The sequence below is a fragment of the Oryctolagus cuniculus genome, chromosome 4 (assembly GCF_964237555.1).
Source record: "Oryctolagus cuniculus chromosome 4, mOryCun1.1, whole genome shotgun sequence".
Classification (NCBI taxonomy): Eukaryota; Metazoa; Chordata; class Mammalia; order Lagomorpha; family Leporidae; genus Oryctolagus; species Oryctolagus cuniculus.
The window spans coordinates 149,264,207-149,286,635 of NC_091435.1; the positions used below are offsets into that span (position 1 = coordinate 149,264,207).

The 22,429-nt window shown below is 42.5% G+C and overlaps 1 protein-coding gene across 5 annotated transcripts in view; it reads left to right on the top strand.

Annotated features, from left to right (window-relative positions):
• The window catches only part of CPNE4 (copine 4), a 526,674-nt gene that overhangs the window by 354,020 nt on the left and 150,225 nt on the right, over positions 1-22,429 (top strand). For all 5 annotated transcript variants that reach the window (XM_051818460.2, XM_002722063.5, XM_051818461.2 and 2 more), the window contains exons 4-5: positions 4,662-4,733; positions 10,189-10,263. In XM_051818460.2, coding sequence (XP_051674420.1) covers positions 4,662-4,733; positions 10,189-10,263 — 147 coding nt within the window. The remainder of the gene's footprint in view (positions 1-4,661; positions 4,734-10,188; positions 10,264-22,429) is intronic.

Genomic DNA, 22,429 nt, shown 5'->3' on the forward strand with positions numbered 1-22,429 from the left:
CAGCCTCTTTCATCATTCCTCGGATTGTGGCTGCATCGTTCCAGATGTGAAGCATCTCAAATCCCCCTCTGCCCTGTCTTCATCTCACCTTCTCTTAGGATTGTGTGTCATCAACCTCCTCCCTTCTGTAAAAAGGAAGCGCTTCTGATTTAGGGCCCACTTGGATAATCTAAGGTCATCCTCCCCATCTCATGATCCTTAATCTAGTCACATCAGCAGAGATAGTTGTATTTGTTGGTTTTGCCATATAAGGTCAGACAAGCAAATTTCAGGGATTAGGGCATAGGCATTTAGATCAGCACAGTCTGCTGGTTCATTTCCCAGATGCCCTCAACAGCTGGGGCTGCTGAAGCCAGGAGCCTGGAGCTCCATCTGGATCTCCCCAGTGGATGTCAGGAACTCAGTTTCTTGGTCCATCATATGCTGCCTCCAAGGTACATTAGTGGGAAACTGGATCAGAAGCATAGGAGCTAGGATTCAAACTAGACACTGATATGGGGTGTGGGTGTCCCAAATAGCAACTTAGCCCACTGTGTCGCAACACCAATCCTTCTATCTGGAGCATCAGCCTTCTCTTTAACTGTCCTCTTCCCTACACCTTCAGGCCAAGAGTAATTTCTTCAGAAATGCTTTCCCTGATCTTTTAGATGAGACCAATCCCTATCTCATCACTTGACCTTGCAGAGTTGAAATTTAACATATATGCTGTGTCACTGTCTCCATGATGATACTGCTTGTCAGTGTCATCAATTTATTCCCAGTAACCAGCACATAATAGACAGTCAAAGAAGGAATGAATCTTGGCTTCAGCTCTTACAAGCTGTGTGTGTTGGTCACCTCAGGCTGCCAAATAAGAGAACCACAGATTGGGCAGTGGGGTTCTAGGCAAGTGTCCTAGATCTGCTACTGTGAGTGATCAGGTCACATGGAGTCCTAGCGGTTGGTCTAGTAGTTTTCAGAACACTAGAGATGCTCCTTGACCAGAGTTACTGGAGCCCAACATGAGTAAGGGATCTCATTACGTGCTTCTCCTTAGGGGGATATGCACCTGAAGCTTTTCCAGGTCCTGCAGTTGCAATATTTTACTTTTTTTTTAATTCTGTGATTTCTAAATTTATTCAGACCAAGATTTTTCGTATAATGTGTTCTTCTCTTTCGAGGAATAGAAGTTCTGTAATGCATGCCATGGGAATCATCAGTTCAGGCCAAGAGAGCTGTGACTTTAAACTTTTATAAGGATTTTTTTTTCATTTGACAGATAGAGTTAGACAGTGAGAGAGAGAGACAGAGAGAAAGGTCTTTCTTCCATTGGCTCACCCCCCAAATGGCTGCTATGGCCAGCACTGCACCAATCTGAAGCCAGGAGCCAGGTGCTTTTTCCTGGTCTCCCATGCGGGTGCAGGGGCCCAAGCACTTGGGCCATCCTCCACTGTCTTCCCGGGCCACAGCAGAGACTGGACTTAAAGAGGAGCAATGAGGACTAGAACCCGGAGCCCACATGGGATGCCGGCACTGCAGGCGGAGGATTAACCAAGTGAGCCATGGCACCGGCCCTGTAAAGATGTTTTTAATCTGGTTCTGCTCACTACTGTAGCCCGTGGACAGTGCCTGGCACATAGAAAGTGTTCAATAAATATTTGTTATCATAACAGTCTTAAAACAATAAAAAAAAGAATTCTGAAGATATTTTCAATAACAGCAGGGTACTGTCTAGGGCAAAACGTGAATGTTTTGAGACCTTGGAAGAAAGTGCAGCTGAATAACACTTGTTGAAATATTGGCCAAGTTATTTATTCTGCTGGCTAAACAAAGCAGTGGATCTTCCGGTGTGTGAGAACACATGCTGTCAGAAGCCCTCACCCACATCACCAGGGAAGAAGCATTTCCTCCTAGAGCCATGTGTGGATGCAGATCAGGGACCTAATAGTACCCTTGTCCTTCTAGTCCAAGCCTGCTAACAGAATTTCAACTTCTGTTTCCTCCCTCTACATTTCGTGTTTTTATTGAATGCTAAGGTTTGCAGCTGTGACCCCACTACAGGGTGAAAAACATCAAATTAGAGGACTCTGACAAGTGCATCCCCTGTAGCCTTGATGCCAGGCAGAGCTTACTATTTGTTGGCCTCAATTGTCAGCTGCAGCTGGGGTGAACCTTGTCTCTAACCAAGACCAAGGGCCTTTTGGAATCTGATGTAGTTACTTTAGTGGCAACAAAGCTTCCATGATAAATGGGGTTTGCAACAAATAGATTTTCTCTGTAGATCACCACTCCAGCTGGGCATTCTCTGCTATTTTTGCCTGACAGTCCTAAGAAAGGGAACTCGTTGCTTGCCCATCATTATTACAATGAAAGGTTTGAAACCCTAATTATTACTCATTCTTTGGAAATGAGATGGAGGCCGGGAGGCTGACAAACAAGTTTGTTTTGTTGCCGGCTTGATTGGCCACTTGTATACCAAATGCCCATTTCCTAAGAAGAGATATTTTTTGGGCAATTGCTTACCTTCCTAGCATTTGCAAAAAACAAGAGCTGGCTGGTATATGATAATTTTCTATTCATTTCCTGCATCAGGAAAAGTTGATATTTTTAAATCAGTTAAGAGGGAACAGAAAGAACTATGGCCATCCAGATCTGCATGGGTCAAGTAGTCCTCCCTGAAGGAGATAGTGTGGGTGTTGGGAGGCATGTTATGAAAAGATGGTCTACCCATCCTGGTGACCTAGTTGAATGGGCAATTACAGGGTGGAGAGGTTGTAAGGGTCCAATGAAGTCATGGTGACTGGTATGCAATAAATGACACATATTTGTGAGATTATACTTGGGAAATGGAATATGTTTCTTTCTTTAATCAGATGTTGGCATAGCTACTGCTTATAGGTGACCCTTATTTCATCTTTTATTCACATGTCTTCCCCACTTCCCTTGCTGAGAGATCCCTAGGGAGAAATAGTAAGCTCCACAGGCCAGAGTTTTACATCTGGTTTTTCTTTACACTCTATTCTTAGTGCCTAGCACCAAGTCTAGTATACAGGGGGGAGCTAAATAAATACTTATGGGATGAATAAAACATCTGCCACATAATATATAGTCTTTAAATTGGAGTGCCTATCACTGTCATTTGCATTGTCATCATTGCCATCACCTGGTGGTTCTTTTTATAGACGTCTTGCTTCCTCTCAGATTAAAGCAGACTGGCCATGAAGATGTATAAACCTGCTTGTCCTGGGGAAGCTCTCTGGACTCTGAATCTGGCACTGGCACACTCTTGGCATTTTCATTGCTTTCGCACAGAGACAACATAAAATGAACAGAGAATGGGTGTTTCTCCCTGCCTTTCACAGTGACTTCCTTTCAAATCTTTCTGCACATGATACATGTATACCTATTACTGAGCTAAAAATTACCCCCAAACTTGACAGCTTAGAAAAACAGACATTTATTCTCTTGTAGTTCCATGTGTCAAGAGTAAGGTTCGGCTTTTTTGGGTCCTCTGGATCAGGGCTTCCCATAAGCTGCCGTCGAGACACAGTTCTGTCAGACTCAGCCTGAGTGAGGGTCTTCCAGGGCCAGGCAGATGGCTGTTGCAGGCCACAGGGCCTCTATGTTGACTGCAGTCATCAATTCCATGCCACATGGACCTCTCTATAGGTTACCCACAACAGGACTGCTTCCCGGAGCAAAGGTTCTGAGAGAAAGAGAGTGAGAGGCTATGAGCAAGAGAGAGGTCACAGTCATTGTGTAATCTAATTTCAGAGGCAATATCCCATAATTTTTGCCCATTTGAGGTATATCACAAAGTCCATCCCACACTCAAGGGGGAGGGGATTGTACAATAGTTGAGTTCAGGAAGCCAAGATCACTGGGACTGTCCTGTGTAGAAGCTGTCTATCATTGGTGATGTGTCCTCCCAAACTATGATGAGCATGACATTAATTTGATTCGTTTAATTCTTTTCTCTTGCAAGAATCATGGGTTCTGTACCCATCATTATCTTCTAAAATTTCTCTTCCAAAAAAGAAAAAAGAGAGGAAGTAGAGAATGGAGCAGCTAAGAATAGCTCCCAATATGATGATGATTTTAGTTGTCAATGCATGTAAGCATTGATACCAAATTGTGGAAAAGACCCCAGTTAATCCTATTGGCTTGTCTGGGCATCAGCTTCTTGATGACTTACTTTATAGCTTCCTAATGGATGTGTTAAAAATAGAACTCTAGTGGTTATAGACACAAAAGTTGCAAATTTGGACCTTGGTTTCTTTCCTTCCCTGCATCGCACCCTCCACTGGCATAGAGGTTTAGTGCTAATGTGAGATCATTCGGAAGCTTCATATGCTTTATCTTAATGTATGCACATTTAACAGTACCCATCTGATTTTGATATAAATGCCTCAGCAATGAATCCACCTCCTGATTGACTAAATTATGTGTAGTTTCTTACTCACTCTCTTATATCACATGTTGTTATAGGAAAGAAAAGGAGAAATGATCTGTATCAACAGAAGCCTACAGGCAAACCTTAAACTGTCAATGGACATAGCTGCTGTCATAATTAACAAGTTTTAAGTAGAGCTATGAATGCATAATTTTGTAGAGGGAAAAAGCTTAAAACTTGACATACAGTTATATGATTAGTATCTCCATGTTTTGTTTCTTTTGTACAGATTGTCTCCCAGAGAAAGCTGTCCAAATCCTTGCTGAAACATGGGAACACAGCAGGAAAGTCCTCTATCACGGTAAGCCCAGAAGTGCTGCCTGAACAGACCGGATGGTCCAGGTCAGACACCTGGGAAGAGTTGGGAGTTGATGCCACAAGTGCTGAATGTTCCAAGAATATTCCTCTTTCTTTTTCTCCTCTTTCTATGTCCTGATAATACAGGGTTTTTTTTGTTTTTTTTTTTGTTTGTTTGTTTGTTTGTTTGACAGGCAGAGTGGACAGTGAGAGAGAGAGAGAGAGAGAGAAAGGTCTTCCTTTGCCGTTGGTTCACCCTCCAATGGCCGCCGCGGCCGGCACGCTGCGGCTGGCGCACCATGCTGATCCAAAGGCAGGAGCCAGGTACTTCTCCTGGTCTCCCATGGGGTGCAGGGCCCAAGGACTTGGGCCATCCTCCACTGCACTCCCGGGCCACAGCAGAGAGCTGACCTGGAAGAGGGGCAACCAGGACAGAATCCGGTGCCCCGACCGGGACTAGAACCCGGTGTGCCGGCGCCGCAAGGCGGAGGATTAGCCTAGTGAGCCGCGGCGCCGGCCCTGACAATACAGTTTTGATCTTTGTACTCTTGGAAAAAAAACAGGAAAGAAAAAGATTTGAAGAGGAAGTTGCTTACTTCTACTAAACATTTCTGCAAATAGGGAGAAAGATACAACTATTGAGAAGAGGAAGAATACAGAATTGTCTAGAGCTTTCAGATCAACAAAGCTATTTCTCTCAAAAAAATTTGATGTAGAAAAATTGTTGGCCGGCCACGGCAGCCATTGGAGGGTGAACCAACGGCAAAGGAAGACCTTTCTCTCTGTTTCTCTCACTGTCCACTCTGCCTGTCAAAAAATTAAAAAGAAAAGAAAAGAAAAATTATACACATTAATGCAGTACCATGTGATTTTTTTAAAAGATTTATTTTATTTATTGAAAATCAGAGTTACAGAAAGAGGGAGAGACAGAAAGAGATCTTCAATCTGCTGGTTCATTCCCCAGATGGCTGCAACATCTGAAGTTAGACCAGGCTGAAGCCAGGAGCCGGGAGTTTCATCTGGGTCTCCCATTTGGGTGACGGAGACCCAAGTACTTGGGCCATCTTCCATTGCCTCTCCCAGGCCATTAGAAGGGAGCTGGATTGGAAGTGGAACAATTGAGACTTGAACAGGCACCCATATGGGTGCCAGCTTCTCAAGCAGTGGCTTTATCTGCTACGCCACAATGCTCACCCCAGAGTACCATGTGATGTTTTAATACATGTATACATTGTATATAATGTACAATCAAGGTAAATATATTTATCTCTTCAACCTTTTAACATTTCTTTATGGTAGAAAATATCCAAAATCTTATCTTCTAGTTTTTTGAAAATATACCGTACATTAGCATCATCTCTAGTTACCCTACTGTGCAACAGAACTCCAGAACTTCTTACACTTCTTCTACTTAGCTGTAACTTAGTACCCATTTATCAGATTTCCTTCCTTACCCTTCCTCCCTCCCAAGCCTCTGATAACTACCATTGTACTTTTGACTTCTATGAGATCATTGATTTTTTATTTTGGCTTCTGAATGTGAGTGAGGTCACCGGGCACTGGAAGCCTTTCTGTGCTTGGTTTACTTTATTTAACATAGTGACCTCCAGTTTCACCCATGTCATTGGGAATGATAAGAATTCATCCTTTTGTGAATGAGTAGCATTCTATCATGTGTATATGCAACATTTTCTTTGTCCATTCATCAATAGATGAGCATTTGTTTCAATTTTTTGGCTATTATGAACATGCAAATACAGGTGTCTCTTCAACTGACTGATTTTATTTCCCTTGGATATATACCCAGTATTAGGATTGTTAGAGCATATGATAGCTCTAGTTTTAGCTTTTTATGGAACTCCCATGCTATTTTTCACAATGGGTGTATTAATTTACATTCCCATCAATGACTTACAAAGATTCTATGTGGCAAAGGAAACAGTCAACAGATTAAGATAACCTACAGAATGGGAGAGATTTATAGGCTTTACATCTGGTAAGCAGTTGATATCTAGAATATATAAGAAACTAAAACAATAGCAAAAAAAACCATTATTATAATCCAATTAAAAATGAGAATAGATCCTTTCTCAAAGGAAGGCACACAAGTGGCCAACAGAGGCCTGAGAAACTGTTCAACATCAGTTATCAGTTAAATGCATATGAAAACCACAAGGAAATATCACCTCATTCCAGTTAGATTGGCTATTATTTAAAAGACAAAGAAGTATTGCTGAGGAACCTTTCCCCCCAAGAATTAAACCTTTGCTTTAATAACATTTAGTCCAAGGCTTAGTTCATTGCCTAAGGACCAGAGAGCCCAGCATTTAAGACTCCTCTTTAGTGTATTAGTTTGTAGCTTTGTTGTCTGATTCAGTAGCCACTAGCCTCATATCCAGTGATCAATAGCTACATGTGACTATATAGGACTATATAGGACAGTGTAGTGTGCAGGGCATTTCTATCATGGAAGAATGTTCTTTTGGGCAATGGGAAATATTTCTAAATAAGAGCCCAAATTTTCAAATAGAACTCCCAGTATTTGATACTTTGATCTTGTATTAGAGTCCTTGAGAAAGGCAGAAAAAGTGACCCAACCATTTAGCTGTGCAGACCAAAAAAAAAAAAAAAAAAAAAAGAATGAGGAAAGGAAAGAAAGCAAGGGCCAGAGAGGAAGTAGGGGGAAGTACTAGGAGAATCTCAATTGCTAGGGAGGCAAATCTGATTTCCTGCTGAGATAGGCAGGCAGATAGGATTAAACTGATTAGATTTGTGGGCTGTCAACCACGCTTCTGCCCTGCCCCTTTCATGATCTCATGCCCTTACCTGGTTTTACCTGTTCATAGCAACTCCCCTTTAGGAAGCAGATAAAAGGTGTGGGGTGCCCAAGACTCCTGGAGTGCCCAAGGCTTGCTCTCTGCCTCTGCTTTCCGGCCCATGCTGAGCTACCTGTGGCTGCTCCTAATCACAGACTTTGCTCCAGGTGGCTCCCAGCCTGCTCTCTGCCTGGTATGGATCGAGCTTGTGCTTCTAGACTTCTTGCTCAACTAAATAGAGCCCTAATTTTCCTGTGTATATGTTTCACTGAATAAATGTTAAAAACTTACCATGTCGCCTGATTTATTTGAGCTGATATCCAGAATTCTTATCTGAATAGACAGCAAGAACTCTCAAAATATCAATATTAAAATTATTAATATGAGGCCGGCACTGTGGCATAGCAGGTGAGGCTGCTGCCTGCAGTGCCAGCATCCCATATGGGTGCTGGTTCAAGCCCCAGCTGTGCCACTTCCTATCCAGCTCTCTGCTAAGGCCTGAGAAAGCAGTAGAAGATATCCCAAATCCTTGGGCCCCTGCACCCACGTGAGAGACCCAGAAGAATTTCCTGACTCCTGGCTTTGGATCAGCACAGCTCCGGCCGTTGCGGTCAATTGGGAGTGAACCAGCAGATGGAAGACCTCTCTCTCTCTCTGCCTCTCCTTCTCTCTCTGTGTAATCTGACTTTCAAATAAATAAACCTTAAAAAATTATAAATAAGCTGGACAATTTCACTCTGAACACTCCTTTATAACTTGAGAATGTCTGGTTCATTTGAAAAGAAAGTATTTTTTAGAGGAAAAAATCCAAAGGGGTTCCCAGGGGTGAACACTGTGGCCTTTCTTACAAGAGTTACCTGAGTTTGTTGCTCGGATATTGTAAATGGCATTGTCTTAAAGCATCTTCACTTGAGTGGTCTTTGAAGACCTTCCCTAGTGCTATGAAAAACAAGGGGCCATGGGCTCACTCTTAAAGCTCACAGACCCTGTGTCCCAGGTATGAAACTTGCCATGGCTCTTTCCTGAGAGAACCTAAACTTCTCTATAGTATCTTGGAAACATTCTTCCTCCACATATTCCAGAAAATTTTCATTTTCTTAATTTTAAACATTGAAATGCTCTTCTTAATCCTGGGTCCTCAGATCTAAACCTTGGCTTCAGTTGCTCCCAAGAAACAGCTGGAAAGTGTATATATAAATTTGTCTAGGTTCTGCAGATAGAGAAGGTCATAACTTTCATCAGCTTTTCAGAGTTGTCTGTGACCATGAAATAATTAAGGACCATTTCTCAAACAGAGGGTAAGAGGCATTCAGGGGTAGCATTGTGGGTATAGCAGGTGAAGCCGCCTTCTGCCATGAAAGTGTCCCGTACGGGCACTGGTTTGAGTCCCAGCTGCTCATGGCCTGGGGAAGCAGTGGAGGTTGGTCCAAATGCTTGAAACTGGATGAAGCTCCTTTCTGGCTTCTGGTTTCAGTCTGGCTCAGTTCCAGGCATTGTGGCCATTTGGGGAGTGAACCAGCAGATTGAAGATCTCTCCCACTGTCTCCCCCCCCCACCCCCGCCATAACTCTGCATTTTAAGTAAATAAACTTTTTTTTTTTTTTAAGAAAAAGAGGCATTCAGGTGATTAGAAAACCTCATTAAAAATATAAATATGATAATGTGCTTGCTTTGGCAGCACATATACTAAAATTGGAACGAAAAATATAATATGATGGCTCCTGAGTTATCAAGAAGTTCTTGAGATTTTCTTGTATACCTGGACGCGTATCTCTTCCTCCCAGATGCTCATACTCTCCCAGTCTATCCCTCTATAAACAACTGTCTTGGCATTAATATCTGATGAAATAACTTCAGTTTTCCAATACTAATGATTATTTAGGTCATATGAAACCAACTCATAATGGAAAAGTTGAGCTCAGAATTCATATAAATTGAATGAAATCTCAGTATTTCAACCAGGTTGATAAATGTACCCATGTACTGTGGTCCCTAAATGCCTATGAAATCCTGACATTATTTACAAATGTCTCAACCTTTATGCAACCAGATGTTGCTTTTTTAATTATTTTTCTACGGATTTTTTTCTACCAATTCTGGCCGGAAAGTTTTGAGAGTCAATGACTATTAAATATTGGAACGTGACATCTCCTTGATGAGCATACACCATGGTCTAGTACTAGGACAGACTAGTATAGTCACTCACCCCTTGCTAGTCTGACTCAAAACAGTAGAGATATAGTGCTGGTTTTCCTGATTAGTAACTTTCCAAAGGAAGAAACAATTTATAATTACTTATGAAAGTACCACCCAATGCCTTGTGATCTGTAAAGAGAGATACTCATCTGAATTTCTGCTTCCAATCTGTTCCTCAGTTCGAGCCCCATCCATCTTATTCTCCTGCTCAGCATAAATAAAATCCAGTCATCTACCATTGTAGATTCCAGGGGGTTCTCTTGGGTACCTGGAAAGGCTGTGCCATGTTCAACAGGATCATGAAAATGTTCCCTATGGAAAAACTCCCTACTGAAACCTCTGTCTTAATGAATTTTCTGACAAAATGTGAGCTAGATTTGTTCATGGGTTCTTGGGATAAGAGGTCCACCCTCTACAAACGTAGCTAATCTGTACCTTTTCCTTTAGGTGATTGCAGAAGAATTATCTGGCAATGATGACTACGTTGAACTTGCATTCAGTGCACGGAAATTGGATGACAAGGTAGTGTTTGGTATTAACGTTGTTGAAAGAAGTAATAAAGCTAGCACACACAATTTAATCAGATTCCCCCCGTAGCTATTTTTCCCTTTCAAACCACATTATTAAACCATCGAAGATTTCAGAGAGGTGTGCGGAGTAAGGCCTTCCCACATTGAGAAGCACTTAATGGGAAGGCAAGAGACTGGTTTAAAACAAGATGGTTTTATTACACTAAGACTTCATTTGTTTCCAAATGCCACAGGCCAGATGTGCAAAGGAAAATATGATTGAACTCATTTGTTAGGGGCACATAAAGGGGAAAGAGAAAATGGGAAAGGGAGGAAAATTAAGCAACTATATTTGCCACGTACAGAGTTAAGGGCTTTTCATGAATTACCACATTTAGTCATCTATACAACTCCCATGTAACAAGTATTATTAATGCTTTTGCAGATGAGGAAAGAGATTCTAAGATGAAGTAACTTGTCTAATATCACTGCAACTATTAGTCCAGGTCCTCTGATTATCTACTAAGACAAGCTTAAATATGCAATGCTTTTATTAGGAGAAATAGCTACAAAGGGAACATTAGGGAGAAGTCTGGAAAAGCCAACAGACCACCATGTGTGAAGAGAGGGCGTGAGGGGTGGTGGAAGTCCTCTGGAAAGCCACACCGTCTGAGGGGTGCTCAGCAAGGCAGTCAGGGAGTCCTGGAGCCACAATCAGTCATGGGGAAGTCCCGTGTCTCCCAGGAAAGGGCAGGTCTTAATGTTCCCTGTGTACTCCATCACTAGCTGGTATCAACCTGTAGGAAGCTTGGCCTGGGTGTAAATGCAGGAATGAATTTAAGAGCATGCATGCCAAGGCTGTTGGTCCGTTACACTCTCTGTAGTTAGAAGTCTGCAAGGCACATTGTCATGGCCACCATCCACTGTTAGTAAGTGGTATGGGAGGGACGTTATGGGGGGGAAGCCATTGTAATCCATAAGTTGTACTTTGGAAATTTATATTCATTAAATAACAGTTTGAAAGCAAAAAAAAAAATCAAAAAAAAAGTAAGTGGTAAAACTGCTAGTAAGTGTCAATGTAACTTCCATCTATAACTCTTTCTATTTTACCTTACAATTTCTGCCGAATCACAGGCTCTGTTTGGTGTCTACATACAGAAAAAGTTCTTCAGTCTCCATACCTTAAAAAGGGGGGTGGTGTCCTACCCAACTTCAGTTTATGACTTTGATGATTTCCTTCCAACAATATTCTGAGTTTAAAAAATCACATCAATAAATGTATTTGTGTAGGACTCTATTTTCCTAGAGTAAAACTAGAAATTTGGGTATTTGGGGATGCAACTTCACTTCTTCAATGACTAATGAGCATTAGGCTAAAATTGGGAAAGCTATGTCTCAAGCAACTGTTTAAGGTCTTGAGAAGTTTATATCCCTATATATTTCATTCACTCCTTATCTAGAAAAAAATATTGCCCATGGATGCATTAATTCATCTTTCTCACTCGTTTATTTGCTCATTTTTTCACTCATTTCTTATTCATGTATCAAACTTTGTTGGGTGTTTGTTATGTACAAGGTATTGCAGAAAGCACATTACAAAACAAAAAAAGATATTGCACTACAATACTCACTTTTCAGTACAAGCTGAGGCAAGGACCTCTGCTTAGTTATCTAGATTACTAAGGAGCCTGCACAAGACACAGATACATTATGAAGGCACTGGGATCTACAGTACTGGGGCAATGAAGCTCAGAGGTGGAATTCATCATTGAAGTGACATGTAAATTTAAGAACCAAACAATATAATAATGCGATAGCCATGTGAGATATGCTAAAGGATTCAGAGCATCCTGGTGAGGGTAATCCATTCTGCCTGGGGATACCCAGAAAGCCTTTATCCTTATGAGCAAATCACATTGTATTTCTTGATGTTATTGGTAGATTGTGTGAAACCTTTGTAAACTGTGACTTTTTGATGTTAGTGTGAGGTGGGTGCATTGCAGTTGATGTCCAAGAGAGTGAGCTTTTAGCCCTCACCTCTTTATGAATGTAATACTGCTTCTCTTCTATCATCTTCCCATGTTAAAGAACTCACAAAACCACAGCATCTTCCCTGGTACCATTATAAGCCATTGGGTCAGCCTGTAGCAGTTTTAAGCTACTCATTTAAAGTCTCATAATGATTTCTTCCCAATTGGTAGTCTCACAAGCACCTATACCTAACATATGTTCCAGTGCAGGGGGACATAGGGACTTGTTAGTGGACCATGCTGTAAGGTGTTTGGGCAGTTCTCCTTCCTTCAAATGAGCACTAGCTCACAGAACTGAAACAGCTCCCTGCAGTACTTACTGTGGTTCTATATGGTCATTCCAATCAGTGGCTGCACTGATCATCTAGGGCACTGGTCATCATTGAGCTTCATTGCCCAGCACTGTAGATCCCAGTGCCTTCATAATGTTATCTGTGTCTTGTGCAGGCTCTTTAGTAATCTAGATAACTAAGCAGAGGCCCTTGCCTCAGCTTGTACTGGAAAGTGAGTATTGTCAGATTAGGAAGAGTCGTAAGGTCAAAGAACAATATGATACCATGAAAATAATTTCTCACAAACTCTTCAGGAAGCCAAGGCACAGCATGGTTTCACCACTTACCCAGTGACACAACCCTTCAGCCAGCCAGGTTACAATCCACCTCAAAACCTAGCAACTTAAATTTTTTTGTCTTTTGTTTTTTTTTATTATTTTTATGTTTTTCTTTTATTTAATAAATATAAATTTCCAAAGTACAACTTTTGGATTACAGTGGCTTTTTCCCCCCATAACCTCACTCCCACCCACAAACCATCCTATCTCCTACTCCCTCTCCCATCCCATTCTTCATTAAGATTCATTTTTAATTATCTTTATACATAGAAGATCAACTTAGTATATACTAAATAAAGATTTCAACAGTTTGCACCCACAGACACACAAAGTACTGTTTGAATACTAGTTTTACCATTAATTCGCATAGTACAACACATTAAGGACAGAGATCCTACATGGGGAGTAGGTGCACAGTGACTCCCATTGTTTATTTAACAATTGACACTCTTACTTATGGCGTCAGTAATCACCCGAGGCTCTTGTCATGAGTTGCCAAGGCTATGGAAGCCTCTTGAGTTCACCAACTCCAACCTTATTTAGACAAGGCCATAATCAAAGTGGAAGTTCTCTCCTCCCTTCAGAGAAAGGTACTTCCTTCTTTGATGGCCCATTCTTTCAGCTGAGATCTCACTCACAGAGATCTTTCATTTAGGTCATTCTTGGCTTTCCATGCCTAAGAAACTCTCCTGGGCTTTTTAGCCAGATCTGAATGCCTTAAGGCATGATTCTGAGGCCAAAGTAGCAACTTAAATTGATAACTATTTTATTACACTGAATGATGTTGAGGGTCAGAAATTCAGTCAGGGCTCTACTGGGCAGGGCTTCTGCTCATTTTGATATTGATTGAAGTCACCTAGTGGTACTCAGCTGGTGGGTGAGCCTGTCTGGAGGCTCCATGCTATCTTTAGTTACATGCCTGAAACATGGGATGGTTCAAAGGCTGGACCCAGCTAACACAGTTAACCAGAGTTACTCTAGTGTTGTCACACCTCTTGTAGGGTGGCCGACTTCTCCCAGAAAGAGAACAGCAAGAAAACTGGGTAGAAACCCCATGGCCTTTCCAGATCTAGCCTTGGGAGTCATGTGTCATCGCTCCCGCTGCATTCTGTGGGTTCTGGTGAGGTGTGAGGCCAGCCCAGATCCTAGGAGAGGCAGTTAGATATCACATCTTGACGGGGGTGTGGCAAAGTCACATTGTAGAGAACCTTGCAGACAGTGAACCTTGTGGCAGCCATCTTTTTTTTTTTTTTTTTTTTTTTTTTTGACAGAGTGGACAGTGAGAGAGAGAGACACACACACAGAGAAAGGTCTTCCTTTTGCCATTGGTTCACCCTCCAATGGCTGCCGCAGCCAGCACACTGTGACTGGCACACCGCGCTGATCCGATGGCAGGAGCCAGGTACTTATCCTGGTCTCCCATGGGGTGCAGGGCCCAAGGACTTGGGCCATCCTCCACTGCACTTCCGGGCCACAGCAGAGGGCTGGCCTGGAAGAGGGGCAACCGGTACAGAATCCAGCGCCCCGACCAAGGCTAGAACCCGGTGTGCCGGCGCCGCAAGGCGGAGGATTAGCCTAGTGAGCTGCGGCGCCAGCTGGCAGCCATCTCTTAAAATGCAGTCTGCCACAATATTTTTGTGATAGAACCAGAATAAGATAGTAAAATTTTCTTGGACCATAGTTGGAAAAATACACCACAGAGTTTCTCCAAGAGGACCCATTTTCTGGCCTAAAGGCCACTAAAGTGTTAAAAATGTTATAGCTATCTGATTGTTAGCAGTTGAATTTTGAGTATATAGATATAATGGGATAAATAAAGCTCATAACTTTTTGATTGTGGTAATGAGCATAATGAAAGCAGCTGATGTCTACATACATTTAAGTTCTGCAGTATGAATGTGTGAGAACAATGTGCTGGGTCCAGTTCAGACAATAGTTACAGGATATCTGGAATTCCTTTCAGTAACTCGGGCAACCCCCAGGCGTCTATAGCCCTCAGCTGGGAAAGCTCCTCATCTCATCTAGCTGCCTTCTTTTACAGCTGAGAAAACCAAGACTCAGGGATATGAAGCAAATTACCTTGATAGAGACGCAGTCAGGTTTCCTGAGTGAAATCTGAATCTTCTTCAGCACAGAGTTAATAGATTAGTCTCAGATCATGGAAAAGTTGGTAGCATTTCCAAGTATTTCAGGCAAGTGAAGAGCCAGGGAGGAGGGAGGTGAGAGTATGGTGTAGGTCCACTGTCCTCAAAGTGTGGGCCAAGGTCCCAAGACCCTTTCAGCAGCATCCATGGCGTCAAAACTAAATTTGCAGTCATGCTAAGACGTTGTTTTCTTTCTTCATTCTCTGTCTTACACATGGACATTGGAATTCCAGAGGCTGTGTAATGCTCAGATTGCAACAGATTGAATATCAAGGCAGATGTGAGAAGCGTGCTGTCTCTTGTTAAGCTAGTCATCAAACCGATTTGCAAAACTGTAAAGCAATACCATTCTTCTCCCTATTTTTTTAAATTTGGGAAATATAATTACTTTCCATTAAAATATTATTTTTGCAAAAGAGGAACTAGGTTTATTTTTATCATTTTAAAAATCATCTAACAGGTGAATGTTTCTAAATTTTATTGGTTTCAAACTGTGATAAATGGTTGTAGATATAACTATATAAACAAAAGCTCTGTGGGGTCCCCATTACTTTTTTAAAAAAGATTTTATTTATTTATTTGAAAGACAGAGTTTCAGAGAGAGGTAGAGCCAGAAATAGAGGTCTTGCTACTGCTGGCAAGCTCCCCAAATGACTGAGCTGATCTGAAGCCAGGGGCAAGGAGCATCTTCTGGATTTCCCACGCGGGTTCAGGGGCCCAACCACTTGGGCCATCTTCCACTGCTTTCCAAGGCCATAGCAGAGAGCTGGATCGGACGTGGAGCAGGTCTCAAACCAGTGGCTGTATGGGATGCCGGCACTGCAGGCAGCTTTACCCACTTTGCCACAGTGCCATCCCAATCCCCTGGTTCTTTTTAAGACTGTAAAGTGTTCTGAGACCAGAAGTTGAAATCTGCCACTTGTCAGGTCTATTTGGGAGCACTAGGTTCTTCTGTGAACCACAGTGACAAGGAAATGCCCATTCCTTTTAAAACTTTTAGGATTGACATATAATAATTGTGTATATTTATGGCCTGCAGTGTTACCTTTCAATGCCTGCATTTCATGTGCAATGCTCAAATGAGTGATTAATTTATCCATCACCTAAAACATTTTCTTTTGTGGTGAAAACGATCAAAATCATCTGTTCTAACTTTTGACAGAAATAGTCATTTTAAACTTGCCTTTGCAATGCTGCCCAGCAAACCAAAAGCCACCCACCCGATGTGGACATCTAAAATGCTTGAGATTTGAGACGTGCCATCTCACTGTGGGAGCCAGAGGTCCAATTAGACACATGCATAATGTTCATCAACTCCAAAGAAGCCACCGAGAAGTCCAACTGGGAGAGGCACAGGTTTATCCTACTTACGGGAGTGACCAACGGTGGCCAGTGGGCCAGTGATCCACCAACCATGTCAGAGCTCAAGGAGTGAAATAGTAAACAAGTGTAGCTGGCACCCCTGGTCCAAGCAGCCAGGCGTGCTTCCATGTGCTCTGAGGTCTTCAGCTCTAGCTGAAGCTGTATTTCCTCACACTCACCCGCCCTACCCACCAGACTCTACTCAAGGTGTTTACCCTGGGAGTAGGGGCTGGGGACACACAGAGTGCTCCTTCTCATGGGGCAAGGACGGCGTTGTGAGCCTTCCCTGCGAGTGCTCTTCAGGGAGAGCAGTATACAAAGCAGATTAGGTTTGTGAGAAATAACTATTGATGTCATGTGAATGCTGTTCACTTCGAGAGAGGATTTCTAATGTCTCAAGAGCATTTGTTGCCTTAGCAGTTAGCTTGCAATTGGGAAGAGATATGCATATGATCTTCACCTTTGGAACATTCAGACTGACAAAATCTTCTCCCCCAGACCTGAGAAAGTGTTCACACTGGTGTGTTGGCTCCCACTGGTGGTGTCCCCATGCACAGTGGGAACCAGTATAGACTGCATTGTTAGAACTCCTGGGGTGCAAGTGGGATAGGGTGATGTGTAAGCAAACAAATCTGTCTCTAAAGTAGAGGTCGGCAAACTTTGCCTGCAAGAGGCCAGATGGTAAATATTTCAGCTTAGCAGGCCATATGGTCTCCGTCCCTATGCTCAGCTCTGTCTTTGAAGCATGAAAGCAGCCCCAGATATAATTGAGTGAGTGTGGCAGTGTTCCAATAAAACTTTATTCACAAAAACAGATCGTGGGCCAGATTTGGGCTCATGTGCATTGGTTTGGTGAGCCATGCTCTAAAGCAATGTGAAATGTTTCACTGTTGTGCTGTGATTTTACTCTGCTCAAGTGTATCTGCCTGAGAATGGTAATCCAGTCCGCATTAATGAGAGAAAAGTGTAATCACTGAACATCTACAATGTGCCACGTGTCAGAGTAACCTGTTATTTCTAAAATTCATAACTGTATTCCCAAAGGTGGGTATTTTGGTTTGCATTTTGCAGATGAAGGATAGTTAGGTTAAAATTTTGTCCAAAGTTACAAGACTAGTAAGCTATTGAGCCTGGGTATGACTCTGCATTTTTCAGTCCATTTTTTTTTTTTGGTTCGGTACTCTATTTTCAAGATCACTATCATGGATATGCACTACTTATTTTTTAATACAAACCTCAGCTGATGGCTTATCACTCCCTCTCTCTTAGCTAAATTTATTTCATATTGGTCTAAAAGGGCAGAGTAATATGATGTCCAGGATATGAAAGAAATTCACCATAGCAAAATTCAGCAAAATACCTCATTCATTTATCTTCATTGCACTGAACTGTCCCAGGGACCACCTTAATGCTGATGGTCAAGCAGAAAAGGCCAGACACTTCATATTAAAGTGATCATAGCACTAAGTCCACAGTTGTTATTTTAGAGACACAAATGTCTGAATGTGCCTTTGACATTTGATCTGCTTGTGAGTTGTTTTGTCTCCACGAATCAGATGCCTTCTTTTTTTTTTTTTTTTTATTTTTTGACAGGCAGAGTGGACAGTGAGAGAGAGAGACAGAGAGAGAAAGGTCTTCCTTTGCCGTTGGTTCACCCTCCAATGGCCGCCGCTGCAGCCGGCGCACCGCGCTGATCCGATGGCAGGAGCCAGGATCCAGGTGCTTTTCCTGGTCTCCCATGGGGTGCAGGGCCCAAGCACCTGGGCCATCCTCCACTGCACTCCCTGGCCATAGCAGAGAGCTGGCCTGGAAGAGGGGCAACCGGGACAGAATCCGGCGCCCCGACCGGGACTAGAACCCGGTGTGCCGGCGCCGCAAGGTGGAGGATTAGCCTATTGAGCCACGGCGCCGGCTCAGATGCCTTCTTAACCATAATCCTGTCTGATACTTGCATAGTTCACAAAGTGTCTTCACACATTCTTATTTATTTAAAAGGCAGAGCAACAGAGAGAGAGAGAGAGAGAGAGAAGAGAGAGAGAGAGAGAGAATCTCCCACCCATTGATTCACTACCCCTAATGACCACAATAGACAGGTCTGGGCCAGGCTGAAGCCAGGAGCTAGATTCTCCTTCTGTGTCTCCAACGTGGGTGGCAGGGGCCCAAGTATTTGGTCCATCATCCATCGCCTTTCCAGGCGCATTAACAGGAAGCTGAGTCAGAAGCAGAGCAGACAGCCCTCAAACCAGCATTCTGATTGGGATGCCGGCATTGAACGCTTACCTTGCTGGACCACAATATTGACCCCGTGTATTTTTTCTATTGCCAATAATCATAGCAGCCAACATATCATGAGTGCTTGCTACATGCCCGGCACTGAACTCAGCACTTCACTGAGTCAGCGCCTCTGATTCTGCCACACTGCAATGAGGCAAAAGATGATGTGCTTTCCATTTATGGGTGAGAAACTGGGAGTTGGACAATTAAACAACTTGCCCAAGATGATCCATTTTATATATGGCAGAGTTAGAATTCAAAAGCAATGCTGGGACCGGAGTTGTGGTGTAGTGAGTTAAGCCACTGCTTGGGATCCATATTGGGTGCCCGTTGGAGTCCCAGCTGCTCCACTTTCAATCCAGCAATCCAGTGGAAGATGGCCAAAGTGCCTAAATGGATAGATATCTCTCTGTCTCTGTTTCTGTCTCTGTTTCTCTTTCTCTTCTCCCTCCCTCCATCAAATCAATAAATAAATCTAAAAAAAAAAAAAAAAGCAATGCTAAAGCCAGTGTGCTACATATTAGATTTTCAGTTCCTGAGACTTAGAGACGGAGCCTTATATTTTTTATACTCTAATTTATTGTATATGTCCTTTGAAAGAATGTGAAATAAAATAGAAAAAGCAGGTGCCAGCATTCCATATGGGCACTGATTCGAGTCCTGGCTGCTCCTGTTCTGATCCAGCTCTCTGCTGATGGCCTAGGAAAGCAATAGAAGATGCCCCAAGTGCTTGTACCCATGCAACCATGTGAGAGACCCAGAAGAAGCTCCTGACTCCTGGCTTTGGCCTGGCCCAGCCCTGGTCTTTACAGCCATTTTGGGAATGAACCAGCAGATAGAAGACCTTTCTCTCTGTCTTTCCCTCTCTCTCTCTGTGACACTATCTTTCAAATGAATAAATAAAATCTTTTAAAAAATAGAAAAAGCATTTCAATATGATACCAAGGGAAAAGAATAGGGTACTTAATTGCACACAAAGTGTAGTTACAGATATACTTTTTAAGAGTTAGAAAGAAAATAAAATTATATCTGGATTGTAGAAAAAGGTTTACTCAAATCCTACTGATTGTTGTGGAATTATAGGTAGGATTATTTTTTTCCTTCTTTCTATCTTTAGTGTTCAGTTTTACACATTTCCCATTTTAAAATAGAAGTAACAGTAATAAAAATGTTAGATTGTCAATAAGAAAGAAAAATGGTTACCAGGATTCTACCATTGTGTTCAGCAGTTGTTAACTATAATTTATAAACACATCTCCTGAGGGACCAGCACTCAGGGACAGTTGAATGAGGTCCATATTCCTTAGGAAAGGAAGGAGGCAGGAAGCTACAATCTTTTATGTTTTTGATTTAAGAAGGTACTTTGAAAGTTTGTCAAAAACATGTATTTTGGGGGCTGGCACTGTGGCTCACTTGGTTAATCCTCCACCTGTGGCGCCGGCATCCCATATGGGCACTGGTTCTAGTCCCGATTGCTCCTCTTCCAGCCCAGCTCTCTGTTGTGGCCCGGGAGGGCAGTGGAGGATGGCCCGCATGGGAGACCAGGAGGAAACTCCTGGCTCCTGGCTTCGGATTGGCACAGTACCAGCCGTGGCGGCCATTTGGGGAGTGAACCAATGGAAGAAAGACCTTTCTCTCTGTCTCTCTCTCTCACTGTCTGTAACTCTACCTGTCAAATAAAAAAAATAAAATAAAATAAAGGAAAGAAAACATGTGTTTTGACAAAACGGCTGGATATAAAAAATTATTGCAATGAAATAAGCATTTTAATTCCATTTTCCACAAACTTTTTTAAGTACTCTCATATTCAGATTTTTATTATTTTATTTAAAAAACTTTTGTATTTTTAAATGATACATGAAAATTGTACATACTTAAGGGGTACCATATGATGTTTTGCTATATGTGTACATTGTGTAATGTTCAAATCAGAGTAAAAATTTCTATCTCCTCAAATACAATTTCTTTATGGTGAAAATGCCCCCAAATCATTCTAGTTTAAAAAAATGATATTATCATTATATCTAGTCCCTCTACTGTTCATTAGAACAATAGAACTTCTATAACTTAGTAACTTGAATCAACATTTCCACTACCCTCTTCCAGCCTCTGTTAACCACTGTTAATTATATTCTCAAATTTAATAATTTTTTATTTTATTATTGTTATTTAGAATTGTATTTATTTTCATTTTATGTGAAAGGCAGAGAGAGAATCTTTCATGCCTTGGATTATTCCCCAATTGCCTACAACAACCAGGGCTGGGCCAGGCTGAAGCTGGGAGCCCTGTTTTCAATCCAGGTCCCCCACATGGGTGATAGGTACTCAAGTACTTGAGCCATCATCTTCTGCCTCTCAGGGTATGCAAAAACAGGAAGCTGGATTGGAAGAGAAATAGCTAGGACTGTACCAGGCACTCTGATTTTCAGCAGCAACTTAGCCACTGAGCTACATGCCTGCTCCAAGATAAACTTTTGTACTTGTCTTCCCATGCCTGGCTTATTTGCTTGACGTAATGACTTCGATTTGCTTCTGTGTTGTCAGAAATTGCAGGATTTTCTTTATCTAGAAGTTCCAATATTCTAATATGAATGTAGAAAGAGAAATTGATCTGAGAGAAAAATGTCTTGGTCAAATGCTTCAAGAGTTGGAATCAGTTGGAAGTGTGCCTGGGAGGAAAAATGGCCATTTTAAGGGACATACGAGGTTTGTAGGGTGAGTCTATGATGAAATCAGCCATTGTGAATTCTTGAGAAGGTGAAGGCTACAGTAATCTGCTACCTTCAGAAATAGAATGGTAAAGTGTATTCCAGACTCCAGGTGTGGTGGAGCATAGAGTTTGGTTTCTAGCAGGGTGGGAAGGAAGCCGTGGGGAAGAATGTCAGCCTCTAAGGTAGCCCCAAAGTGTCTAGGCCGACTTTCTTCCCTGCAGAGCTGATCAAAATGTTTTCGTGCTGGAAATATTGATGGTTCCCCACTGCCTCTTGCAACAAGATTTCCGGTGAGCCCTTGAAGCCCGTCCCATGATGGAGCTGACTTTGCCCACCTTGTCTGCAATGCCTTCCCTATGTGTTTTCAGGCTGTAGTCCAGTTAAACTACTTGGCATGATCCTCCGTATGTTTACTGTTTCACACGATCACTTGGGATGTGACCTAGAAATATCCTCCTCATGGCCAGCGCTGCGGCTCACTAGGCTGCCTGCCGCGCTGACACACCAGGTTCTAGTTCCGGTTGGGGCGCCGGATTCTGTCCCGAGTTGCTCCTCTTCCAGTCCAGCTCTCTGCTGTGGCCCAGGAGTGCAGTGGAGAATGGCCCAGGTCCTTGGGCCCTGCACCTGCATGGGAGACCAGAAGAAAGTACCTGGCTCCTGGCTTCAGATCGGTGCAGCTTGCGGGCCGCAATGCGCCGGCCGTAGCGGCCACTTGGGGAGTGAACCAATGGAAAAAGGGAGACCTTCCTCTCTGTGTGTATCTCTTTCTCACTGTCCACTCTGCCTGTCAAAAAAAAAAAAAAAAAGAAAAGAAAAGAAAAAGAAATACCCTCCTCATAACCATATTTTCCAGTCAAGTTTCATCAGCTGCCCCCTCCTCTCTGAAGACTGCTTGTACACTTATTCATTCATTCCTACTTAGTCCTGTCTTATGTTTTTGGTATACTTATGTTACCACCAGACTAAATGGTACTTTGCAGGGCTGGATTCTCTCTCTCTCCTTGTATGTTAAGCTAAATTGTAAAAGCTCTATGTTCAGCATATGTCT